The 25,445-nt window shown below is 47.8% G+C and overlaps 10 protein-coding genes across 10 annotated transcripts; 6 read left to right on the top strand and 4 right to left on the bottom strand.

Annotated features, from left to right (window-relative positions):
• Positions 1–1,199: 1,199 nt before the first annotated feature.
• On the bottom strand, positions 1,200–1,461 carry NEUTE1DRAFT_116729 (uncharacterized protein; the record flags this gene model as incomplete). The annotated part of the gene is made up of 1 exon (XM_009851896.1): positions 1,200–1,461. A coding segment is annotated over one exon (249 nt), but the record flags the coding sequence as incomplete, so codon positions are not given.
• A 24-nt stretch (positions 1,462–1,485) lies between these two features.
• NEUTE1DRAFT_145886 (uncharacterized protein) lies at positions 1,486–3,214 on the top strand (the record flags this gene model as incomplete). Its single annotated transcript, XM_009851895.1, has 2 exons — positions 1,486–1,494; positions 1,555–3,214. The coding sequence occupies 2 exons, from the start codon at positions 1,486–1,488 to the stop codon at positions 3,094–3,096; spliced, it is 1,551 nt and encodes a 516-aa protein (XP_009850197.1).
• Positions 3,215–4,975: 1,761 nt separating this feature from the next.
• On the top strand, positions 4,976–5,577 carry NEUTE1DRAFT_121692 (uncharacterized protein; the record flags this gene model as incomplete). The annotated part of the gene is made up of 2 exons (XM_009851894.1): positions 4,976–5,043; positions 5,100–5,577. One exon carries the CDS (start codon positions 5,115–5,117, stop codon positions 5,514–5,516), a length of 402 nt encoding a protein of 133 aa, XP_009850196.1.
• A 165-nt stretch (positions 5,578–5,742) lies between these two features.
• On the bottom strand, positions 5,743–7,201 carry NEUTE1DRAFT_137036 (uncharacterized protein; the record flags this gene model as incomplete). Its single annotated transcript, XM_009851893.1, has 2 exons — positions 5,743–5,904; positions 6,443–7,201. The coding sequence occupies 2 exons, from the start codon at positions 7,199–7,201 to the stop codon at positions 5,743–5,745; spliced, it is 921 nt and encodes a 306-aa protein (XP_009850195.1).
• Positions 7,202–7,560: 359 nt separating this feature from the next.
• NEUTE1DRAFT_137035 (uncharacterized protein) lies at positions 7,561–8,328 on the top strand (the record flags this gene model as incomplete). The annotated part of the gene is made up of 1 exon (XM_009851892.1): positions 7,561–8,328. The coding sequence occupies one exon, from the start codon at positions 7,561–7,563 to the stop codon at positions 8,326–8,328; it is 768 nt and encodes a 255-aa protein (XP_009850194.1).
• A 1,692-nt stretch (positions 8,329–10,020) lies between these two features.
• Positions 10,021–13,551, top strand: NEUTE1DRAFT_100147 (uncharacterized protein; the record flags this gene model as incomplete). Its single annotated transcript, XM_009851891.1, has 7 exons — positions 10,021–10,058; positions 10,125–11,896; positions 12,141–12,144; positions 12,202–12,524; positions 12,587–12,773; positions 12,859–12,863; positions 12,950–13,551. The coding sequence occupies 7 exons, from the start codon at positions 10,021–10,023 to the stop codon at positions 13,549–13,551; spliced, it is 2,931 nt and encodes a 976-aa protein (XP_009850193.1).
• A 320-nt stretch (positions 13,552–13,871) lies between these two features.
• On the top strand, positions 13,872–15,941 carry NEUTE1DRAFT_137032 (uncharacterized protein; the record flags this gene model as incomplete). Its single annotated transcript, XM_009851890.1, has 1 exon — positions 13,872–15,941. The coding sequence occupies one exon, from the start codon at positions 13,872–13,874 to the stop codon at positions 15,939–15,941; it is 2,070 nt and encodes a 689-aa protein (XP_009850192.1).
• A 172-nt stretch (positions 15,942–16,113) lies between these two features.
• NEUTE1DRAFT_109461 (uncharacterized protein) lies at positions 16,114–19,642 on the bottom strand (the record flags this gene model as incomplete). Its single annotated transcript, XM_009851889.1, has 9 exons — positions 16,114–16,779; positions 17,533–17,543; positions 17,734–17,736; positions 18,012–18,063; positions 18,510–18,517; positions 18,549–18,603; positions 19,116–19,141; positions 19,182–19,189; positions 19,608–19,642. 9 exons carry the CDS (start codon positions 19,640–19,642, stop codon positions 16,114–16,116), a joined length of 864 nt encoding a protein of 287 aa, XP_009850191.1.
• A 1,376-nt stretch (positions 19,643–21,018) lies between these two features.
• On the bottom strand, positions 21,019–21,641 carry NEUTE1DRAFT_37955 (uncharacterized protein; the record flags this gene model as incomplete). Its single annotated transcript, XM_009850423.1, has 2 exons — positions 21,019–21,042; positions 21,150–21,641. 2 exons carry the CDS (start codon positions 21,639–21,641, stop codon positions 21,019–21,021), a joined length of 516 nt encoding a protein of 171 aa, XP_009848725.1.
• A 561-nt stretch (positions 21,642–22,202) lies between these two features.
• Positions 22,203–23,349, top strand: NEUTE1DRAFT_109459 (uncharacterized protein; the record flags this gene model as incomplete). Its single annotated transcript, XM_009851888.1, has 3 exons — positions 22,203–22,227; positions 22,321–22,375; positions 22,677–23,349. 3 exons carry the CDS (start codon positions 22,203–22,205, stop codon positions 23,347–23,349), a joined length of 753 nt encoding a protein of 250 aa, XP_009850190.1.
• Positions 23,350–25,445: the final 2,096 nt, after the last annotated feature.

Genomic DNA, 25,445 nt, shown 5'->3' with positions numbered 1-25,445 from the left:
CGCGAACCAACAGATTTCAGAGCCTCCGGGGTTCAATCACGCAATGCAGGTGCGAGGAGCACGGGCTGAATACATGGAGGCCTGTCTTCACGTGCGGAAGGCAGCATCCAACACCCACCCCCGCCTTTTTCCCCCTGACAAAAATTTTCTGGGGGCTGTGATTGGTCAATGGCGGCTACAGTCGTGCCGGCTGCACGGCCGTGCGTCGTCATTCCGGTCAACTCGGCCTGTCTCGTCCGCTCGCTTGTCTCGGTTTGGGAGCGACACCTTCGACTGGATGCACTTCGGAAATGACATTTCGTGGGGAATGATAACGACTTCAAACCTCTCGGGCTTCTCATTATACATCATCAAACTACATGCAAACTAAGACTCGCCAGCGCATGTTCTCGCAAGAAAATATCGCATTCTTCACCGACGGCAACAATGTTGACGATATTCCGCCGATCTCCGAGTGCCGCGCAGTGTGCCCGCTAGTGGCTCAGCTTTCGCCCTTCACTAATCTGGCTGCGGATCCTGCATTCTTAACATCTTCACAACAACACTGACTGTCTTGTCCATCAAGAGCCTCAGCGATTGTTTTCGATGCCCAGCGACGATGTTTAATGACTCCTTGGCATTCGGGACTTCCCCCACTCTTCCGTCTTGACCACGCCGACAGGGTCGCGGACGACTTGATGTGTTTCGGTCGGATCGATGCGATTTCTGAGGACCCACCTTCCTTTTCGCTACCATCCGACGAGAAACACAGCCAATGGTCGCGACTTATTGTCCTGACAATGCAGAAGAGTCCATTGGAAGTGGGCGAAACATGAAATATTGCGATCGAATACGACGTGCCGACTTTGCATGCTGGGCTTTCACTCCTTTCCATCATTCCAAATGGGCGTTTGCTGCCACTACCTCAGACGACTCGGGTTCTGGTCACTCTAGATGGACGCCAGCCAAGTGACTGCAACATCCCCAACACGAATGTCGACAGCATGTCTCGAGTCTTTTCACCCAAGTGACGTGTAGCAACGGCTCTCACGATATCTGAGGATTCAGCGCACCGTCTTCCTCCGATGATGTTGGCAATGGAAGGCAAACAGTTCCACATGGACCAGCAACCCGAAAACGGTGCTGGCAAAGGAAACATTGCACTCGAATCAAGGACCAAACAGCATCATGGACAACACATAACTAGATTATCCACTCCACTACAGCCACAAACATGGCTCGTTCGTGCAATTGCCTTGGATCGGAGACCACGGATGTCGCGTGTATGCTCTCCTTCGTCGGACGTTGTGCGTGTGCAAGTTGGGTTCCAGCAAGTGGTGATGTCATGGTATCCAGTCGCGATAGGAGACCCACCGGTCACCACCATGGAGACAATCATGGCGATGTCAACATCCAACCCGATATAAAGACAGCAGCCGTGATCTAGGAGGTTTGGATGTTGTCTCAGCATAGTATCCCACGCCAGATTTTACCATCATCGCAATCATGTCTTCAGTAAGTTTGTCTTTTGTGCCCTCCACAAGATCCGCCCATACTAACCTCTACTTCTTCTAGAATGACGCACCAGTTTACACACTTGCCGAGGGACGCCCCGTCCAGGACCCTTCGGCTGCCACGGTCCTGATGGGCTCGAAGCCTCGTGGCGGAGCCCTCTCTCTCCTCGCAGACACCCAGTTGATCGAAACCCTCGCACACTTCCCCCGAGAACGCATCCCCGAACGTGTCGTCCACGCCAAGGCCGCCGGTGCCTGGGGAGAGTTTGAGTGCACGGAAGATGTCTCGGACTTTACGTCTGTTGACTTTCTCAACAAGGTCGGAAAGAAGACCAAGGTCCTGGCCCGTATCTCCACGGTAGCGGGCGAGAAGGGCTCTGCGGATACAGTTCGTGACATCCGCGGTTTCGCCGTCAAGTTCTTCACCGAGGAGGGCAACTGGGACTTTGTCGGCAATGACCTGCCCGTCTTCTTCATCCGCGATCCCGTCAAGTTCCCCAGTCTCAACCGCTCCCACAAGCGCCACCCCCAGACCAACGTGCCCGACTCGACCATGTTCTGGGATTTCCACAGCAACAACCAAGAAGGCGTCCACTGCTTGATGCAGCTCTTTGGCGGCCGTGGCATCCCCGCCTCTCTCCGCAATGTCAACGCCTTTGGCAACCACACCTACAAGTTCGGCAAGCCCGAGGACGGCACGTTCAAGTACGTCAAGATCCACTTGAAGCCCGACGCCGGCATCAAGAACCTCGAGTCCGACGAAGCCCTCCGCCTGGCTGGCGAAGAACCCGACTACCACATCAAGGACATGTACAATGCCATCGAGCGCGGCGACTACCCCACCTGGACCATGTACTTCCAGATCATGGACCCCAAGGACGCCGAAACCTACCGGTACAACATCTTTGACATTACACAGACCTGGTCGCATCGGGATTATCCTCTGCGTCCCATCGGTAAACTCAGGCTCAACAAGAACCCGGAAAACCACTTCCAGGATATCGAGCAAGCCGCCTTCTCCCCCTCTACCATGGTCCCTGGCATTGGCCCTAGCGCGGACCCCATGCTCCAGGCTAGAATGTTCTCCTACCCTGATGCCGCCCGCTACCGTGTCGGTCCCAACTACCAACAACTCCCTTGCAACCGCGCCTTGCACGTCTATTCTCCGTATCAGCGTGACGGCCCAATGCGAGTAGACGGTAACTATGGTGGCGACCCGGATTATGTGCGGTCTTCCTTCCGTCCCATGCGTTTCGGTCCCCCTGACGTCGCTCACGACGAGTGGGCCGGTAAGGTTGCCTTGTTCACCTCGGAAGTGACCGACCTCGATTTCGAGCAGCCGAGGGATCTGTGGAAGGTCTTCAAGGAGACCGGAGAAGACAAGCGGTTTGCCAAGAACGTGGCGGCGCATGTGGGCAAGGCGTTGCCGGAGGTGCAGAAGAAGACAATCGAGATGTTTAGTAAGGTTGATCAGGAGGTGGGAGAGGCTATCCAAAGGGAGTTGGATGAGCTTGAGAAGAAGGGCGGTGCGGGCATTGAGCATGACAAGGCACCGGTAAAGGGGAAGGGAATGAGGTGTAAGGATTCAAAGGATGATGAGTGATGCATTGCAACTTGTGAATGATGATTGAATTCTATAGCGCATTTGTTAGAAAGGTCTTGTATTTTCTCGATTCGATTCTCTTGCGTCCTGCTTCCTGCGAATGCCAGTCGTTCCTGCATCACTCATGCATTCTGCACTTTCCTTGCTTGCGTCAATCGTCCCTAACCGGCATCAGAACAGTCTTTCTACATCTCCGCGGGCATCCCAGGCAAGTGATTGTCTCAACTTCTGATCGACCAGTCAATTAGCCATCGGTCAGTCCGTCTCTCCTTTCGATCCAGTGGGTTTATGCTAACCTTGCTTCCCATCACAGCATCGTATTGCTCCCCGACTCCGCTAGCCAGTATACCGATCGAACGCGCAGTCGTCTCCCGACAACGGCCCGAGCCCAAATTCAGAAGAACACTCCATATCCTCGACCACTCGGCTGTGTGGGACAGTCCATCGCCGTTCACCTGTCGCCAAGTGTTTCTGTCGGCACGGCCCAAATACAACGCAAGATGCACGAAGACTGTTCAGCTCGTCGATTTCGCGGAGGGGAACTTGGCAGACACGAGGATCCTGGAGAGATTTGCATGCACGATTATACATGGTCGAAATCAAGGGTCAGGAAATGCAAGGCATCCACGGCTATGGCCCCGTTTGCCTCCCATGCCAGTCTTTCGAGGTAGGTATATTTTCCAAACCGATTTTTACACCCTTCTTCGACTCTTCTGTGCGGGCTTCAGGTACTGACGAGCATCAACACAGTGACTCGTTTAAAGCATCGTGTCGTCCCTCAATCTGCCATGCCTCTCTGCCATTTACGATCTCGTCCCATCGTTGCGAAGCTGTCCCGGCCATCTTCCCATCCAAACCGAACACATACAAATATCCGGGTTCTACACCCGAGCTTGCCCTCGAGTCTCGAAGGCAAACCACGAGATATACCATGCGCTCATGTCCATACAGACGTGCTTCCTCTCACCATCGACGTTAGCATCTGAGGTTCAGAGGCATTCCCCCAGTAGGGAATCTCGCGCCAGTCGTCTCCGATTCTGCTCGCTAGCCCAACACGAGTGGGCTCCCACCAGTCCGCTGAAACCTGACACCGAGGAATCTATTTACCGAAAACGACTGCACAACAGCTTCACAAGTGCTCGCCAGTAACCATCATGCCATCCGAATCCACCGATACATTTGCCATCATAAAACGGCCAGCCCTACCAACGGCGGACGAAAGGCTTGAGCAGGGGTGCAAAAGAGACCACACGGGGGCTTGGACTATGGTCGGGAGCTGGTATAAACCGATGGATCGAGTGATCTATATTTTTAAAAAATCGTGATGCAGGCGGAAGGGTGTTGCTGTGCAGCGAAGCTTTATTTCTAACCGATTCTTCCCCCAATATGGTCTTTACCATCGCATAAATCGTATACAGAAGACGTTCGCTTCCAGTTTCATTACTTTGTGCACCAACTGTGCCTCTCCCATGATCAGTTGACCTTGAGGTGATATCGCTCCGGGCGTAGTGGTTGGTCGAGAAACCCCTATGGCATTCAGGCTGTTCAGCCAAGAGCTTGTTGGCGCCAACGGTCCATCTTTGTGCTGTGCTTATAGTCGTTTCCAGTCGATTGGGTCGGTTTTATATCCGTGCAGATACCAGCTGTGTGTTGCTATATAAAGACATGAACCAGTCACTGCCCAAGAGTCAAGGGTACCAAGCCCCAGTTACACTGGCACCTTGTCAATACTACATCGAATCAAGCCAGTGTCAGCCCAGTATCACGGCCGCAAATAGTGCCCATTAATACGCCTTATGTCTTGGCTTTTACAAGGGTAAGAATCTTTATATGTAGTCCACTTCGCTGGAGCAACATCATCCCTTTGCTTTGCATCCCACAACCAACATTTGCTACCACAATTCCTGAGCAAAAGCTAGCCACATTTCAGCACTGCAGGACCAGCCGGTATGTGCAACAGCTGTTTTTGATATGATATCAACCAGACTAACAAGACCGTTCAGCCACCTACCACCGAAATGTCCGTCAACCGCACGTGCGACCACGATGCCCTACCCGACCTCCAGGGCATCCCCGGTCTACCCATGGACCGCAGCGTTTTTGTTATTCCCAACTGGAACGAATCGTTTGTGGGTATGACCAAGTGCTGCGCCCCCAACGAGGTGCACATTAGTGGCGATTACGGGTTCGAAGGATGCGTCTTGTGGTGCTTGATTCCAGACTCCTTTCTTAAAGCACGAGATGGGCAGAAGCTCGAGGAGGGTGCGGTTCTTGACGAAATGAGCTACTGTATAAGGGCTAAGACTGGCATTTCGAGGTATATTAGTGGCGGCCAAGTGAAGAACAATTCGGCGAGTTCGAGGACGACATTACTCGGGGTGGGAGTTTGGGCCCTGTTGGCTGTTGGATTGCTGGTGTGAAGTTAGATATTTGGTGTGTAGTCGAGCGCTGGTCATGACGAATGGAATAAAGTCAACATTATAATGATCACGACCATCAGAACATAAAGCAAAGCCAGCATCACAGGCGTTGGATCACATGGAACATCAAAAGGGTCGCATAACAATGGGATTTCAACTGCCTACTCCCAATCCTCCAAGTTCATCTGCATACGCACAATCGTCATCTCAAGATCTGCCATGTCATTCAACCGAGCGTCCACTTGTGACTGAACGGGAGCAACACGGCCAGCCGGAACAAGAGCGCCAGCTTGGGCAACAGGACCAGCCGGGGCAACATGGCCAGCTTAGGCAACATGGCCAACCGGGGCAACAGGAGCATTGGGAGGAGCCGGAGCATCATCCAGGTCTATAGCGTTGCTATTAGAAGCGCTAGCGGGATTCGGTGGACGATTTACCAACCGATTGCCTATGCCAGTGAAAATTTCGGACGCCCTTAAGCGCTCTAGATTCGTCCGGACGTCGCCCAGCGTCTTAGTTAAAGGGTTATAACGTTTCTCACTATAATCATAAATATTTCTAAACTAGATCGCTAGACTCTTAGTAATAGGGAAACTATACGGGGGTTCTATACGTATCTCAATTGCTAGATTAAGCTATACTATCTTAGTACGGATAGGAGGGAGCTTAGAGCGGTACTAAATAAGGAACCTCCAATCCTTATAGCGCCTATTATCCTTAAATACCTTCCTCTTCTTATAGGTATTAAAAAAGTGGCCCAATATATTATATATTAAATAACCGGGAATATCTCTAAGGGGCAACGTATAACTACAGTCACAAAGTTTATAAATATTAGTATCCTTATACGTATAGAGCTTATAGTAAGGGTAGCTCAGGCTGGGCTGAGGTTGTGAAAGCGTAGAGTTTCCCTTGGGAAATAGTACGCTAAAGATATCGCCAGCCTTGACCTGGCGCTTCCGGGGAGCAATAATACCCGTGTTGATATACTGCTCGGCAAAGGGGTTATTGGCGATCGCAGCACCAACTGCCGCCACTTGCTGCAGCACCTGGGATGGGTGGCCGACAGCAAACAAAGAACCGTCGTTAAGCGGCACTGAGAAGTGCGAAGGATTGGCGTTATTGGCCAAAAAACTTTCCAACTGGTGCGTGCCAGTTAGATGGGTCATGGCAGGTGGTGCAGCCGCCCTGGTCAGAGCCTGCTGCTTGCCATCCCGCTTTGGCATCAGCGCCGACACCATACTGTCTGGCAGGCCAGTGCCAGCGAGCGCCTTGCGAGCTTTGCTAGGCTGGCTCTTTCCAACACCTTGAGGTCCCTTGGACGGGTGGTGCTGGCCAGCGTGCCCGTCTTTGTGGCCGCCATAGCCGCCATGACCACTGCGACCGCCGCGGCCGCCGTAGCCGCCACGAGCGTTGTCGTTGTTGTTGTTGTTGCTGTTGTTACGGCGCTGGTTGCGGCGCCTGCGGCTCTTGTTGTTGTTGTTGTTGTTGTTGTTGTTGTTGTTGTTGTTGTTGTTGTTGTTGTTGTTGTTGTTGTTGTTGTTGTTGTTGTTGTTGTTGTTGTTACGACCGCGTCCGCCACGATCATTATCATCACCACCACTACCTCCACAGAAGTTACCGGTATGGTAGCTCCCAGCGTTGAAACCGCCGTTACCGTCGTCTCCAGCAGCAGCAGCAGACATTGTCTTGGTTCGTTGGGAGTGTGGTCTTTTTTTTTCTTGTTGGGTGTGGTGTGGTGTGGTTGAGAGGAGGAAGAAGGAGAGGTAGAAGATGGGCTGGACGGGAAAAGGTATTTGAAAAAAAAAAATGTCAATCTGAGAACAGAGTGAGTGCTCGTCCGATCCGTCGTTTGATGTACCCAAGTACCTTGATCGGAGGCCGGACTCGCGCAGCCGAATCAGTCCAAGAAGGAAGGTACGGATGGTAGGTACCTGTAGGGTATGAAACAGAAAACTCTGAATTCAAGCTCCCACAATTCATGGAATTCTCCAGCTCGTAAATCCGCTTTTTTCTATATTGTTTACTTGCACAATTCCTTGAAATGTCTCCAAACACATCTGGAAAGAGAGACGCAGCGGACACGCCGTCCCGGTCAAAGGGGCGCAAGCGCTCCGCCAGTTTCGGGAGTCAGGATGAAGTAAGCTTTCCCAAGGCAGCCAGTCTTCAGGGGGCCGGCAGGTCGAAACGACGCCGCTTAAGCGATGAGGACCGGTCCGCTTCCACTTGGGGAACGCCGCCGAGTTACCAGCACCCTCTTTACGTGACACCTATGTCCTATGTCCCCAGTGGCCCTACTTGCACGAGCCATAATGTGCCGTCCACCAGTCCGCTTATTGATCTCAGTAACGCGGCCCGGATGTACCATCAAGGTATCCGGGAGGCTTCCAATGCCCTGGACATTGTGACCGCTGCCCCGAAGGAGTCTGTACAGCATGACGATCCCTTCTCGTCGCCTATACCACTAGAGGTAGACTGCCGCTCTCCGCAAAAGGCGTCGTCCAATTATGCGCCTTCATCCATGGTGTTGGACAAAAGACATGCCTCTAGCGATGCGGCGCTGGTCAAGTCTTCAGATGGCGAACGGCCCCCAAACCCGGGTCAGGGAGAGTCTTCAGATGGCGAACAGCCCCCAAACCCGGGTCAAGGCGAAAATGTGCAGCCACCGTCGCCGATTGTTCCGCATATTGAGGCTGACGTCCAGCCGCAAAGCAATGCGGCCAACAAAAGGCCCGTGTTCCCTGGCCATTCAGCACCTTTGCTGTCATTGAGCCAGATGTTTCAGCCGTCTAGCGACGAAGAACGCGAGTGACAGCGTTAATCTGCCATCCGTCAATGACTGTGACAAAGACCATGGTTTGGTTACGACTCAACTGCAGTTCGGATCTCACGCTTCGTGAATTCACATCTATGATAGTATTAATATACCGTGAATATCTTAACCTCCCCGTCAACCTGTGCCATGTGATTCATCCAATGTTATAGTTTGTCCGCCGGCGCCCCTGTGAAATGAAATGTGACTTTTCGAAGAATGTTGCAACTTTCTCCTTAAATTCTGAGTGCGTCGTTGTTAGTTTGTGGCGGCGTCATAATGTAAGGATTTGTCCTATTAAATGCGGGCACAAAATTTTGCGCCCGGTTGGATACAAGTAGAGGTACTTGCCGCTCGGTACCTAAAGTGTTTCGTGCCCGGTGTGCGCTCTACTAACGCCCACTTTGAAAACTACCTCTACTTGTACTAAGCCCTATACGTTTTGTATACGGCTGGTTGCCAAGCGCTAGGGCTACCGTCCGCTGCATACAACCAAGCTCGCGGCAATCCACTCGCAGCAAGTTAAAATGTGTAAGTGGTAGTGCAGGCCACACAATACCGAGCTTTAACGGACGTGTACTAACAAGCCGTCATTCGCGCAGCCTCGGCTATGTAGGGGCATACAATCGGGCACTACCTCGACACACCTGCATGTCCGACAATCTGGAACCTGTGGAGGGTTGTGCATGCGACTCATGTCGCCTTTGACCTTCCACCATCCTCACTAACACTGTCTCGTCCAGCGTTGCCAGTAAGTAGTACTGTAGAGTATCCCCGCGCAAATCATCATGGAACCAAGTTTAGGTACTGACTTGTCCTTCCCACCAAGCGCAAAGTCACCACGAATCGCGACCGGAACATCCATGCCAATAGCGTTCGATCGGCACCATCTGTTACAATTACATATGCCTCCGGCTCGGGTAGCAAGTGCGACGGCGATTCTGCGTTCAGAACACCGCTTGGTCAGGCTGAGCTTTTGCTCGCCGGTATGGCCCTGGATGATGTCACTCTCCAGCGAGTGATGAGTGTTTGCGAACAGCTGTCTGTCGTCCGGCCTTTCCCTGCTGTACTCGAAGCTGCTTGTCGTGGCTGCTCTGTGCAAAAATCACGATCTCTACATATATTACCTCGAGTATCACGCTGAGCAAGGTCTGGATGTCACACGGGAAGTGCTGAACGACTGTGTTTTTCCAAAACAGAACCATGGCAGAGCAAGGCGCAGAGCCCCGCAAGACCGCGACTCGGCGCCCGTACTCAAGAGATAGAGAGGTCCCGGCAACGTCGAAGAATTGGCACACAATGCCGTGCAAGCGCACAAAACAGGTAGCTGGATTCATGCCTTGTTCGGCCCTGACAGCGACGCTTTTCCACCGGCAAAGGGGGCCATGGTCCACCAGCCAGGCATGCTAACCAAAGAAAGCGATCCCGGCTGTCGCGTCAATATTAAGAAGTGATTTTTGTTCCCGCGTCTGTTCCCAGTTGCGATACGATGTGTTGGAAGCGGAGTTTAGCAACTGCTTCGTTGTAGATAATAATTTAATGTGTGCCCGGTTGTGTCGCAGCCGATTCTTAGTGTGTGCCCAGTCAGCGTGTAAGGAAGGGGTGTGCCCGGTCGTATTGTAGTAGATGGTAAGTGTGTGCCCGGTAAAAGTGCATCCCGTGTTGGCGGCGCTCATCGTTCCTTCCTCCATGATGATCCTTCCCAGCTACTGTCGCAAACTCGCACAAATGTCAATTTGAAAATTTGTGCGCTCGCTTGTTTCTCGAACCATACTTCTTCACCTTGAATTGCACAGTCGTCACGTCGCCACCATGAACTACGTTGCAAGGCTTCAACAAATCTGGTCGCTGGTTCCTCAGCAGCCGGAGGACAACGACACTTGGGACACTGTCCAAGTTGCATTGGGGACTCTCACAAGGGACATCGACAATGAAATTCGCCAGAACGATGAGTGGGAGCGACTCCTCGTTGAACAAGAGGAGGCCCTCGGCAATCAAGATCGAGAGCTTGCCGAAAAGGAGCAATCTCTTCAGGAGAGGGAGAAGACCCTTGGTGAGAGGGAGCAGACTCTCCTGGTCAAGGAGCAGGCTGTCCAAACAAGGGAGCATGACCTCGATCGAAGAGAACAGGCTGTCAAGGACAAGGAGCACCAATTGGAGCTCAATGCAAAGCTTGACTTGATCATTGGAAAGATGGAAAACAGTGCTACGAGAGAGCAGGTCCAATCTGTTTCGGACAGTGTGCAGAACATGGCCAGCCAGCAGCAGGTCACGGCTACCCAAGAGCAGGTCAAGGCCGTTTCCAAGGCCTTGGACACTGTCTTGAACGACGGTGCGACCAAAGAGCAGGTCACGGCTGTTTCCAAGGCCTTGGACACCTTCTCAAAAGACAATGCGACCAAAGAGCAGGTCACGGCTGTGTCCAACAGCCTGAACACCATGTCAACGCAAGTACAGGCAATTCCAGCCGTTTCTGAAAAGGTCGATGCAATCTCAGACCAAATGAAGCAAGTCGGGTTTGTTTCGGAAAGCCTACAGAACGTGGTGCAATTCATGGCAGGCGTCTCGCACATGTTGAATACTGTGTCGGACCAACTCAGTCAGATATGGAACGATAGCTCTACGCAGGAGCTTGTTCAGGGGGGCACGAGCAAGCTCTGGAAGAAATTGCTAGAGATTTCATCTGCTATGGAAAGCCAGAGCCGGACCCGTTCGGAGACACTTGACTCGATCTCAAGCCAGATCAGTCAGGTGAACAATGACAAGGCTACCAAAGAGCAGGTCGAGTCTGCTCTAGCCAAGCTTGACACTCTGTCGGAAAACGGCGCTACCCAGGAGCTCGTTCAGTCTGTCAGCACGACGGTCGGGTTGGTTTTGGCCAGGTTCAACAAAGTGGCATCCAAAGATAACTTGAAAACCCTTCACCGCGCCCTTGCTCTTCAACTCGCAGCAGTGGCAAATGACCACGACATCAGACTGTCTGACATTGAGTCTGATCTGCAGAATGTGTGGAGCTGGGTAGAAAACCTCTGTGATGGCGACACCAATTCCCTAGCTGTTGTCCTGAAAGAAGTAAGGACAGACAAGGACTGGGAAAATACCAGTTACGGTGCCCTTGCCAGTTTGGAAACACAGATACAGAAGGTTGAGTGGCTAGAGCAACAGCTGAAGGACCTCAATAGCACAAATCTTGACATGAAAAAGCAGATCCAAGACCAACGTGCCAGACTGGACAAGCTCAACGAGGAAGTCAGTCGTTCGCAGGAATTGCTGGCCACCAGACGTTCCTGCTCAAGACGGTCTGGCCCCCCCAAGAACAACCGTCTATGGGTACAGCGTGTGGATGACTTGTTGGACAAGCTCGACAGGTTCATGATTGCGGACATACAAGAGGGTCCCCTGGAGACCATCTTCAATCAGTTCTGTTTGATCATGTCTGATCCAGATGATCGTGCCTTGGGCAATTTGGACCTTTTCAACGTCGGGGCACCAGTAGATCGCTGGTATTGTTTCAAGCGCGTTATCCACTCCTGGCCTACTACTGATGCCATCTCATACGATGGACAATGTGACATGCATGATCAATGTTTGCAAGTCAAACGCGTTTGGCAAGGCCTTCGCCACGCTTTGGTGTTTCGCTAGGTAGTTACAAATAATACCTGCCATATGAATGATGAATCTTAAATCCCCCTTCTGTTCCACTGTGATGCTGTGTCTGAATGTTGAATTTTGTACCATTGACCCGGACTTCCCTACCAACAGCGGCCCGAAACACACCTGTACCCAATTCTCGGAACGGCCTTCCAAGATAGGTAGGTAGGTAATTATTCATCATACAAACTGGCACGTCTGCACGGACCTCCAAATGAACAGAATTAGCCCTTCCTGCCAAACAACCAAACAAAATCTTACCCCACTACCTCGACACAACAACCACAACAACAACCACGACCACAAGATGAACGACAGCGTCAAAATGAACGCGCCTAGCATGCCGCTGGACGCTCAAAAGCGTCGTAGCCATATCATGACCGAAATCAAAAAGGCTTTTCGTCTTGAGGAGTCCTTCATCCATCGCATGATGGCGGACATCTTTGCTGCCAAGGCCCATGAGAACTTGTGGCGACAGAAGTTCGCGTCGGTCTGTCCCAATGTCCGAAACTGGTTGATTGACTTTTATGTCGTCAAGTGGTTCTGTAAGTTCATGTTGCTCGATGCCACTCACGAGTCATTCACTAACCCGTCACGTATCGCTCAGTTCCTGAAGAGATAAGCAGCCTGTATAAAATAAATTACCCGCTGCCTGCTCCTTCTGCGGAGACTTCGCCGGAATATGCGGCGTTCCGCGAGGCAAAGATCCAAGAGCGCGATGGCACCTTTGTTGTGCCTGATACGGCCATGTGGCACCAGCTGAGACCACAGGTCAGCGAGGGTCACCCAGGCGTGTATGGACGCTTCCAGATCGTCCTCCCCAGAGAGCTCTCTCCAGCCAACAAGATTTGGCATGAGCTCGAGAGTAAGGGTCAACAGGACAAGTGCAGCACCATTGGGCTTGTCCGTGTCCGCATTAGTCTGGACGGGGCCCAAAATTCTGTTGTTTACCAACTCGGGTACACCACAGTCACGCCTCTGGCTAACCCTTATGTCATGCCCGCTCTGGGTCAAACCTGGCTCAATTTTGTCGGATGGGCTTGCGAGGTTCTCTTGATGTCGCACAACCCACAGTTGCAGCCCAGCTACCCTGTCTGGCTCGAGAAGCATGTGGTCGATGGCTGCCCTCCTCACAACGAGGAGAGGCTGGTGGAGACGGCGAACTACGCACGCATGGTTGCCACATTCAAGACCGCGCTTCCTCAGGCTGAGCGTTTGCTCGCTGGCGCGGCCCTGGATGATATTACTCTCGAGCAGGCCGTGACTGAGTGCGAAAAGTTGTGCTCCAGCCTTCATGTTGGACTGCCATCTTGGAACATGCATGCTACCTCTAAACTACTTGTTTGGGCTGCTTTGCACAACACACACGCTGTCGACCCATATGTGGCTGAGCATTACCCTCGACAGGGTCTGGGCGTGACAGTCGAGCTCCTCAGAGCCTTGCTCCCTAAGTTCTGTCAGTGGAAGGGGCGTCAGTATGTTGAGCATTGGATTAAGGAGAATCCCTTGTCTCTGCCGCGTACGAGGCTTGAAGAATCGGTTGAGAGGGTCTTGAAAGACATGAACATTTGAGTCAAATCCAACCAGAGCTTCACATGGTGGTAGCTGCCCTGGCATGTTTCATTTTCCGTAGAGGTAGTCTAAATCAACTGTTTACAGTGACCAAGTACTCTGTTGCGTGAACATCTATGCTGTGTGTCCCGAGCTTTGTAGTTTGTACCCTGCCCGCTCCAACCCTGCACGTGCCTGCCCTAGCCTTGCCTTCCCGCCCTGCCAACTCCCCGCCCAAAACAAAATCCATGTAGGAAGAACTCATTGACAAAATCTCCCACTTTACAACCCGCGCAATACCATCATACCACACATAACCTCAATCATCAACCACCGCGACAATGGCTTCCCCGCAAGATATGCTCACTAGATTCCTGGGCAGAAGCGTACCTGGCACACACATTGCTCATTTGCAAGGCCCCCATGGCTGCGGGAAAAGTACCCAATGGCTCTGTCGCATTTGGGATCAGATCGCACGCGAGCCCACTGCCAGGCTTGTCTATATCCAGCCGACTGCGACACAAGCTAAGCTGTTGACAGCATACTTGAGCACCCAGTCAATCAAGGACGGCTTGGACAGTGGCAGGGTGATGCTTTTCTCCATCAAAGAAATGGTCAAGCTTTCGCGAGAACCACAACAGCCACTCCACACTCGACTTGGCCCGCGTACCACTGTCTGTATCGATCTGGAGGTCACCCCCTCTGCTCGCGGCGAGTATCTTGTCGCTTTTTTCCATGATATGGCAGAGGCTGCCGGCGAGTCTCTGACCGTCATTACCATGGGTGCTGCCAACCATCGTTACCCCCGCTGCGCCCGGCCTGTCATCATTCAAGTCGACCCTCCCCACGAGCTTTTGCCCATGGCACCGCTAAGATCAGGTGTCCATGCGTCCAGTGTCATCTGGGATACATTGTACGAGGGGGGCAAAGCTCAAGACAGAAACGTCCTTCTGTTTACGGACCTCCACACCGCTATGGACTTGAGAAACAGTTCTAGCTGGGAAAATTACGAAACGCGCTCGAAGGGCTTGCCAAAATGTCACTTCGTTACTCTGTCACGACGACAGCTTGACCAAAACCCCACCCTTGTCGCCTCTCTGGCAACGCTCAAGGGGCCTACGCTGATTCAGGTTGAGCATGACGTTGAAGTACGGTTCCCGATCCGTAATGTCGCCATGGCCGTCTACCAGACAACCAAGGAGATGACTGTCCTTGACAACAGATCAGGATTGCTGGTCAAGAACCCCGCCGTCCTGATCAGCAAGCAGGAGCTTTTAGCAAAGCAAGGTCTGGCTACCTACTCCTGTGGCCCAGCCCAAGTTGCTCATTACATTGCACCTGACGGCCCGATCTGTATGGATTCGATTCTGGATCAGCCACGGCCGCACGCTCATAGCAGCGAGTTGCTGGCTTTTTGCCTGCTGGCTCTGAGCATTCCCACATACGATCCTCTGGCCTACAACGTCTGTCCACTGCTGTGGTATGAGGCCCTTCGTGTTGTCAAGCTGATGGGACTCGTCAACCAAACGACCTCTACGCTCACTCCAGTCGGCCTGCTGACTCTGGAATTTGCCCACCAAATGAGCATGTCCAATATTTACCCTGCCGCGTTCATAGCACACATGCACTACATTCCCGCGTCACCGGCTACCAAGCGGGTGGCTTGCATGATGGCAGCCATTCTGCATGCTGGCCAGGATTCGATTTGGCACCCTCCCGAAGAATCGTTCAGTGCCCATCAGTTTGTCAGAGCCATGGTCGCTCAGAGCAGCCCTTCCTTTACTCTTGACAGGCTGTGGAGCGGGAGCCTGTGGGTAGCCGTCGCGCTTCTGGAAGAAGTTATTCACACGTCAAAGGTGTTTACAACACCCAGGAACAGCGAGCATGACCGCTGGCCACTGAAAAGTGGCTGCAGCTTTAACGACGCTGCTATGATCTATCGGCTGTCAACTTGGCTGGCACAAAGTATCAAGAGCCCTGGTCCGCTCGACAGGGTAGATCCGGATGATCAGCCTGAAGTTTTGCCGATTCAGAGGACATTGCTGTCGGCATATGCACAAAATGTTGTGTTTATCCCCTCTGTCGATCTCTCTAGATCCTATGTTCGAAGAGATATTGTCTCCTTTTCGTCGTGCCAGCCTCTGGGTATGAATGTGTTAGACCTGACGTCTCTCCGGCCCTACGCCGTCAATCATGGTAGTGGATTTCTTGGCCTCTTTACCAAGGTTGATCTTGATGATGAGGCCAATTACGCCATCCAAGGCACCATGCCCCTCAAATGCGAGGTCTTTGACGTCTTCCAGGGTAGAATTCCCGGCTTTCAAGCTGGGGCGGAGCTCAAACTTGAGGACTTGAACAAGTTGATTGCAGGACTAATGACGGTGTGGGGACGCGAGGTCATGGTGGACTAGTATTGAGATTGAATGTAGTTTAACTAAGAAGAGCCATTGACTCCTGAACTTTACCCGTTGTCTCTAGTGCTTTGACATCATACATTATCACATAGGTAGGTACACCACGTCTACAGATGGTCTCGAAAATCGGAATATCAGGTACTTTTGTTATGGTATTTAATTAGGTGCCTTACTCTAGCCACACTCCATGCAACAACCTAGCCACTGTGTTGTAGCCGGGCATTTCTTGCATTTGGGACATGGAGCTTTGCTCCGGTGCCTTCTTGCACAAACCCTCAACAGTTGACAGAAAAAGGGTATCGTCGGCTTCGTCTTCGAAGGGCCCTAGATCCATATCATCTCCATCCATGCCATGGCTGTCATTGTCCAGTTCCATGTCAATATCCCCGTGCTGTTGAGCCGTGAAGTGAGCCTGGAGGTCCTCGGCGAGATCAGTACACTTCTGCTCGAATTGTGCCTTTTCGGCCAACTGTCTCTTGAGTTCAGTGACTTGGTCATCCATCTCTTGGTGACTGGCCTGGATCGTCTTCACTGACTCTTGAGATTGCAGAAGCTCTTCTGCCTTTTCGGCCAACAGTTTCTCCAGTTCAGCGACTCGGGCATTGACCTGTTGGTCACTTTCCTGCCCCTGGACCGAGGCCGATTGCTCAAGGAGCTTCTGTTCGGCAGCCGAAGCGCGTGCCTCTGCATCAGTACACTTCTGCTCGACTTGTGCCTTTTCGGCCAACTGTCTCTCGAGTTCAACAACTCGGGCATCGACCTGTTGGCCGCTTGCCTGGACCAAGGCTGCGTTCGATTGCTCGAGTTCAATAACCCGTTGCTCGGCCGCGGTAGCCTATTGCTTGAGTAAGGCCGTATTATTCGACCCTATTAGTTGTGGGTTAATTAGACGTACTTGCGTTAACTCCTTTTAGAGCTTGGCGATATTAGTAGTTGTTTATTCTAATTACCTTGCTATATTTTCAGCCGGTGGCGCTTGTGCCGGTAATACCTGGGCGGTTTGCGCAGGCCGTCTCTACTTAAATTCGGCCGCCTAAATTTATTTCTTATATATTTATAGTAAAATTGCTTTAAAACGGTTATTTAGCAGGAAAAGATACTTATAATTTACTAACGTAATTTATATTAACTTTAAATCGGGAGGCAAGTAATTTAGTATACCGTACGTAACTACCCAATTAAGAGCTTTCTTAATATTAAATAGGTTTAAAATTATAATAATATAAACTGCGAATAATTAGCCGTCTTCTATAATAGGTTGTAGTAGCTATCTAGGAATAGAAATATATTTAATCTCCTATAGAAAGTAATATATAGGAAGGAGGATTTCCAATTATTAATAAATATTTTAATAAATATCCTTAATTTTAATCTACCTATAATTATTTATAAAAGCGGACGCCAACTAATTAATATAATAATTAATTATCGAGTTTTATATAGGCTACTAACGCCGGTCGTTAGTATAATATTTAACAGCGTACTAAATAATTAATATAAGGAGGCTAAGCAACTTATTAAAAATTAAATAAATAATTAAGAATTCAAGGTAGTTATAGAATTATAGAGGTTAATTCAAATAAATTACAAAGTAATTTCCTATAGTAATAAATAAGTATTTGCTACTATATTCTAATAACCTCTCTAGGCAAATAATAGAAATAGATATATAGCCTATAAATTTTAGTATTAACTTTTATAATAATTATATATAAGTATTTATTCTATACGTATTAATAATTTATTCTAATTATATATAATTTTTATTAAACCGGGTAATATTTTGTACTATCTATAAAAGATTATTAACTAATTTAATTAATATATTATACTTTTATTCAATAATATTTAATACTACTTTACAGAGCTTTATTATAGTTTTTCTATAGAATTCTTCGATACCCTCTACCTAATCCTTTAATTAAAATTATAATTTCTATAGTAGGTTGCCGAAGAGGAATTCAAGGGTGTTTTCCGTAGCTAGCGTATTAGGCGAGCCGGGTGCAGCTTGGGCGTTGGATAAGGTAGTATTACTACTACGTCTACGGCCGTATCTATTTCATTTACCTCTTCCGCCTCGTCCGGCGTGTGTAGATATAGTTTCTAGTATTGCGCGAGACTGTATAAGTTGAGTCGATATTGTTAGTTGTATTAACTTTATAGAGGGTAAAAGATAGGTAATAGAGTAATAGCTAGATAGGAAAATATACGGGTTGTGGATACGGTTAGGCTGTATATTGCAGTAGAACTGCTAATATATTAAGGTAGTAATAATATATCTATTTACTATAAGAGGTTATAAACATTAGCTCTTAATAATATTAGTCTTTATATACGTTTAGTAGGTTAGGGTTAATAAAATCATTTATATAAAAGTTACTAAACTAGATATCTAAGGACGATATATTTCCTCTTTATTAAATTGTAGGGATATAATACTATTACCCTATATAAAGATACTAGTAAGTATGGCCGCGCGTTTAGACTCGACCCTAGGTACTTTAATAATTGGTAAGAGTTTAATATTATTCCGAATGTAAAGAAGTATATAATTATATAATTTACCCTTCTCGCTAATATATTAATTGTTAGAATAATAATTACATTTCTTATTTTTAGTAAAGCGCTTCCTATAAAAAGGGCGTTCGTTAATATAACCCTATATATTAAATAGTCTAATTTTACTAAAGGATTTACTATTTTAATTGTTATAATAAATAGCGGCGGCGATAAAATTATATTTTAGAACCGTCTCTATTAGCTCGAAGCTCCTATTAGGCTACTAGATTAGATTTATACCCTTAATATAAAAAGTACGAATATTATAGAAGTCTTTAATTCTTAACCATTTAAAAATATATTTAATTTAGATAATAGCGGTATTTTATAGGCCTTATAATATATAAGAATATTTAGAATTAGTACTACGAATTATATAGTTGTAATTAATATACTCTTTGAAATTATCGCTCCCGTCCTATTCGACTAAACTAATATAATGCTAAATAAAGTAAATTTACTAATTTAATTATTATAATTAAAAACCTATTATATTTAATTTACTATTGGCCTATTATAGGCTTTCTATTATATTTACTCTCTAATAAATTAACCCTTGTAAGTTTAAAGCCCGAAGTAGTAGAAACCCGGGTGGTTTTAGAAAGTACTTACTATAATTAAGTTCTCTATTAGTTTGGCTAAATTAGTATTAGGGCTAAACCTAAGTTTATCCCCTACAGTTATTACTAATTTATTATAAGTAGAGGGGCTAAGGGGGTTAATAACGTCTGTAGATAGTATATATACAACGAGCGGGTTACTATTGTAGTATAGCAGTATATTATTAAGATAACTATTTGTAACGTGGATAATAATAATTATAATATCTAACGTATTAATTATATATATATCTTTAGGCGCAAAGGGAATAATTAGCTAAAGAAACTCGCGTCGGAGTTTATCCGTATAGGTTAATAATTGTAATATAGCAAATTCTTGGGTTGAGCGCTGTAGTTAGAAAATTCCCGTTATTGTTGTTGGGTGATGGATTGTTAAAGGAGAAAGCTGCGGCGGGAGTCAATGTCAGTGCAGGCATTTCCGCAATTGTAGGTACGAAAGTACCTGCAGGGATGCCAGGTGGAATTACAAGGCTACGCTACTCACTGCCAAGCCGGGTGTTCGTCCAGGGCGGGTTCCATCCTGGACTGTGTGATCAAACACGGCAACTGTGTAGACGTCGCACTCAGAAGCTGAGTGCAGGTCGACAAAAGGCCTGTTCTGGGTCAGGGCTATTGTTATTGAAATGGTCCCGGCCGGATGCGCTGACTTGATCCAAGTTTCTAACCACCATTTGCGTAATTCCATCGCCCTTGAAGTGTTGCCTACACAGTATGCCCGGTCGTTAGCGGGCCGTTGCTCATTTGTAGTGTACCTACTATGTATATGCAAGCCACGTACAGGGGCCGGGCAAAATGTAATATGTCAGGTACAAGAGGCCGAGCGCAAAACGTTATTTCAACTTCGTTGATAGAATTCTTGGCAAGCACAAACATCTGTGCCCGCTAAATCATCTGCAAACTCTACATTTGTGCCCCCTACTATAATCCCGTGAATTGGACCGGTCTCAGCGGGCACACATGTTTGTGCCCGCCAAATTATATACAAATTCTACATTTGCGCCTGTAGAAAGCATCCCGTCAACTTGCAATCACAACGTACAACGTCAACACTTATCTTTACTTTAGAATACAACAAAGTCACATTGAAAGGGCACACAATGCACATGCATCACAAAGACGTTTCCACCATTTTCAACTATCGTATCTACTTGGACGCAATCCACCAGGGTCCGCCGCGGTCAATCTCAAAAGTATACGTCGTGTCCTCATCGTTTCCAGTGAACTGGATTGATGACCTCTCTACGAGGACAAACTTCCACCGTTTGCCCACCACGACACGAATTTGAAGGTTTTGGGCGGCAAAGTTAAGCAGGATATACCACCGCTCATTTGTACCCATGTCTCTGTCCAGGAGAACGCCAACCTGAGAGACATTGTAGTACATGCCCGACTCTTCTTGTTCACACAGGGCCTGTACATCAGACGGGCCTGACGTGATTGCAGTGACGAGTTTGGTCAACTGCCCACCAATAACCTCGACAAGGGACACCATGGCTACCGCCAGACTTCTCTGGGTCATGGCGTTGGCGTACGTCAGGATCTGCCAGACCGACAACAATAGAGGGTCATTCTGGTGGAGGATGTGCTCCTTGACCATGCGGACGACCATGTTGGTGATCTCCACGAGCAGCCCTCGGTAGATCTTTTGCGGCTCGGCAAGCATGTCTGCAAGCAGATTGGAGGCATGAAGAAGAGCCAGATTCATCCAATCCATGCCATCCGGACGAGACACCAGAACTGCGTAGAGAGACAGACACGAATGCAATGTGCCGGCCGAATTCTGCGAGTAGGTCGATCGTCCGTTTCCCCACGTGTCTTGAATACGCCAGAACTCGGTGACCCTATCGGACTTGTTGACGTCTCCTTCGATCGGCGAGATGGCTAGGTGCAACGCTTTAACCCAAGAATCTATGGTAAGCCTACATCCCGTGTAGTCGTTGAGGAACGCTACACAATGCTCTGCATTGGCATGGAGCTCGCTATACGACGCTGTCAACTTCTGAACTTGATCTTGCAAGCATCTCACACTGAGGTCAGGGTTCTGCTCCTCCTCTGTTACAGCTTGGCTGCCTTCGTCCACGATGACCAGGGCACTTTTCAGCCCCGAAACCTGACCGATGAGGTCCTTGACCTTGTCCCCCAGTTTCTGACTAGCAGCCCAGGCATCTTGGGCTAGTTTGATGTTGGCTTGGGAAGTAGCCAGGGCCCCGTTGAGCCCTTTTTCGACATCGGAGAAACGCCCTTTGGAGGCGGGAATCTCCTTGGTCTTTTGGCCAAACTGGTTCGTCAATCCTTCAACCGTTTTGACGCTGGCAGTCTGGGCATCTTGGAGCCTCTCGAGTTCAGCGACGCGCCTTTCTGAGGTAGACAGCTTCTGGGTTTGGTCCGTAAGCTGCGCCTTCAACTGCTCAACTGTTTTGAGTTCGTTCTCAAGTTCGGAGATACGCGCTTGTAAAACAGACAGCTCCTTGGTCTTTCCCTCAAGCTGCTGCTCGAGCTGGGAGACGTCAACCGGCATACTGACTCCATGTGTTATTGATCGCAGTGAGGTGATGGCTGGTAGTAGTTAGTGCGCCAAACGAGTTTTTGACGCGACGGGGCAACACGGGCAGATTGGTTGTATAGACCTTTTTGAGCACAAACGCGCACCTCTTGGACTTGGGGGCGCAAGAAGTGTGCCGACAGTGCTGAACTATAGAGAGGAAACAGGAAAAGAAGGAGGGAGGATGGCCAAAAATTCAGGAAAGTTGTGGGGCCCACACGCGATGGGGGAGTGAATACACCGTACAACGGTAAACGGAGATGGGCGTACTGTAGAGGTACCTACCTCAAGGTACCTCGAGGTATCAATGGTCCGTCACGTCATCTGATTGGGAGGGAGGCTGCCGCATACACGAATTCAAGGCAAGTACCTATCTGCCATTGTACTAGAGATGTAGAGGTACATAGAGTTACATGCAGGTCCCGTCGTGGCTGCTGCCGCTCGCCCTAGGAACGTACCTCTACCATAGGGCATCTAGAAACGTGTGAATGATAGTTCAGGTCACTCTTTACCGCCCTACAACAGGCTCGCACTAACATGTCTTCATTCGACCCACCTGTAGGTAGGTAGGTCCAGGTAGGTATGTATTTGTTTCCCGTCTTTCAACGGGCGTTCATCAGCGGGAGCAAATGGATGAGACGGCGGCTAATCACAGGTATTGCTGGGGAGACTCCCGTCAACGTGTCACAGAACTTCGATTGCCAGAATGTGTAAGTGATAGTACAGCCCGCTATACGGAGGCTTACAGCGAGCAGATACTAACAAAGAGCCATTGGACCCACTGTCAACTCGGCAAACGAGCCTTCACCTCCCGCACTCCTCACCTTGGACGGAGCTTTCCACTTTTTTTCTCGCGCGCACAACAACCCTTCCACGACATTGAGCAACTTGACTACCTCTAGACTTTTTTCGACAGCAATAGTTGTAACAGCGTCGCGCGACGCTACAGTAGTACATCGGACCCTTTTTACGCTCGATTTTTCTCTCGAACTAACATTTTTTCCAAAACAGAACCATGGCAGACTCCGCAAAGCAAGGCGAAAGCAGAACCCCGCAAGACCGCCACTCGGCACCCGCACTCAAAAGAAAGAGAGGTCTCGGCCACGACGCCGTCTACGAAAACCAGGAGCAGGGGCGAATCGAGCGGCTGCCATTCGAAGGGGGCTTGCTCAGCCAACAAGCCCACAGTCAAGTTTGCTTCAAGAACAATGGTCCAAACCACAAGGATCGCCTTGAGCTCATGGGCCGCGGCAACTCTGCGGTTAACTGGATTGCTCCAGACAGCCAGATCAAGAAACCTGGGCATCAGCTTATGGCAAAGATTGCTCTAGATGATGACAGCTTTGAGGCTTTCAAAAAGTCCATTCAAAGAGAGGCTCGCGGCGCCGGCGGAGTCTTGGCCAATATTTGGGTTCAGATCCACGAGCCGCCGACCAACGAGGAAGAGACGCACAATGCCGGTAACGAACAGTCAAATGCGGCCGATCTTGCCAACGAAGTGTCATCTGCGCCCGTTGTCACGCAGGAAATGCCGGTCCAAGGCGGTTCTCGCTCGTTGAGTAGTGGCCCATCTGGTCCGTTCCAATTCGGCCTTCCTTCGTCGTTCATTGACACTCGATCCCCGGTGCCGCAGCAAATGGCAGCAGTCAGTGCTGCGGTCGCGATTGACCCCTTTGCCGAGTAGTACGTTAATACGGGTGTTCTTCCTCCTAGGAAGCCCAAGGCTAAGGCGGGCACTAGTGCGTTTATTTTAGGCTTGCTAAAGCGCAAAGCTGCAAAACCACAGCCCAACCCTATGAGCTGCCCTCACTGCAAGCTCTATACATATAAGGATGCCAATATTTACGAATTTTGTAATTATAATTATACGTTATTTAATAGAGCTATTCCCAATTACCCTATATATAATATACTAAGTTACTTCAATAATACTTAAAAGAAGAGAAAGGTATTTAGGGAAGATAGGCATTATAAGGATTAGAGGTATCTTATCCAATACTACTCTAAATTCCCTCTTATTTATATTATAATAGTATAACCTAATTTAGTAATTAAGATACGTAGAGAACCCCTATATAATTTCCCTATTACTAAAAGTCTAGCAATCGAAATTAGAAATATTTATAATTATAGTAATAAATATTATAACCCTCTAACTAGAATACTAAATAATATTCGGACGAATCTAGAGCGTTTAAAGGCTTCTAAAGTTCTTAGTAGTATAGGTAACTAATTGGTTAATTATATATTAAATAGCTCTAGCGCTTCTAATAGTAATACTATAGACCTAAATAATACTCTAGCCCCTCCTAATTTTCCAATTGCCTTGATCGAGTCTATTTAAACTGTCTAGACTAGCTCTATTACCCCGGCTGCCCCGGCTAGACCTATTGTCCCGGCTAGCGCTATTGTTCCGGCTGGTTATATTACTCCCGTTTAGTTATAGGTAGACACTCAGATGAATAACATAACAGATTATATAGAGAAGATAATTGTGCATTTGTAGATGGACTCGGAGAATTGGGAAATCGATTAGGTAGTTGAATTCCTATTATTATGCGATTCTTTTAATATTTTATAATAATGTTTTAAGTAATTCAACGCCTGTAATGCTAGCTTTGCTTTATATTCTAATAGCCATAATCTTTATAATATTAACTTTATTCTATATTGCTATTTATAATACGTTCCGAAGCTATTGCTTTAGATAATTCTCTCTTAAAAGCAGGTACAAACATCTATACTTAACTAAATAAAAGAATATAAGATACGAACTTACCTATAGAGGAAGCGGCTAGGTTGTAGAATACTGGTATCTATATAGGTACCTACAAGTGCTAATTGAACAAATACAGGCCTGTACTAATATTGACTCCCCTCGCAACTTTTTCCTTTAGCAATCTATTGTCTAATAATAATAGGAATTTTCTAATTACAACGCTCAACCCAAGAATTTACTATATTATAGTTACTAATTTATGCGGATAAGTTCTAATGTAAGTTCCTCTAGCTAATTACTACCTCTAAGCGTAAAAATGCGTATTTAACAAATACGTTGGATATTATAACTATTATTATCTATATTATAAATAGTTATTTTAATAATACGCTGTTATATAATAGTAAGAATCCGTTCGTTATATTTATACTATTTATAAATACTATTAACCCCCTTAGCCCTATTACTTATAATAAATTAGTAATAGTTACGGTAGATAAATTTAAATTTAGCCCTAATACTAGTTTAGCTAAATTAATAGAGAGTTTAATTATAATTAGTACTTTTTAGAACTGCTTAGATTCCCGCTACTTTAAGTCCTAAACTTACGAGGGTTAATTCGTTAGAGGGTAAATATAATAGAAAATATATAATAGGCTAGTAGTAAATTAAATATAATAGGTCCTATACTATAAGAGTTAATTAATAAACCTATTTTATTTAATATTATACTAATTTAGTCGAGTAGGATAAGAGTAATAATTTTAGAGAGTATATTAATTATAACTATATAATTTATAGTATTAACCTCGAACATCCTTGCGTATTGTAAGACCTATAAAACGCTACTATTGTCCAAGTTCAATATATTCTTAAGCGGCCGGGAATTAAAGGCTTTAATAATATTCGTACTTTTTATATTAAGGGTATAGATTTAGTCTAGTAATTTAATAGGAGTTTCGAATTATTAAAGATAGTTATAAAATATAATTTTATTACCGCTGCTATCTATTATAATAACTATAATAGTAAATCTTTTAGTAAAATTAGATTAATTAATA

The sequence above is a fragment of the Neurospora tetrasperma genome (assembly GCF_000213175.1).
Source record: "Neurospora tetrasperma FGSC 2508 unplaced genomic scaffold NEUTE1scaffold_2, whole genome shotgun sequence".
Classification (NCBI taxonomy): Eukaryota; Fungi; Ascomycota; class Sordariomycetes; order Sordariales; family Sordariaceae; genus Neurospora; species Neurospora tetrasperma.
Note: the sequence above shows the minus strand (reverse complement) of the source record. Positions and strands in the feature narration are given on the sequence as shown.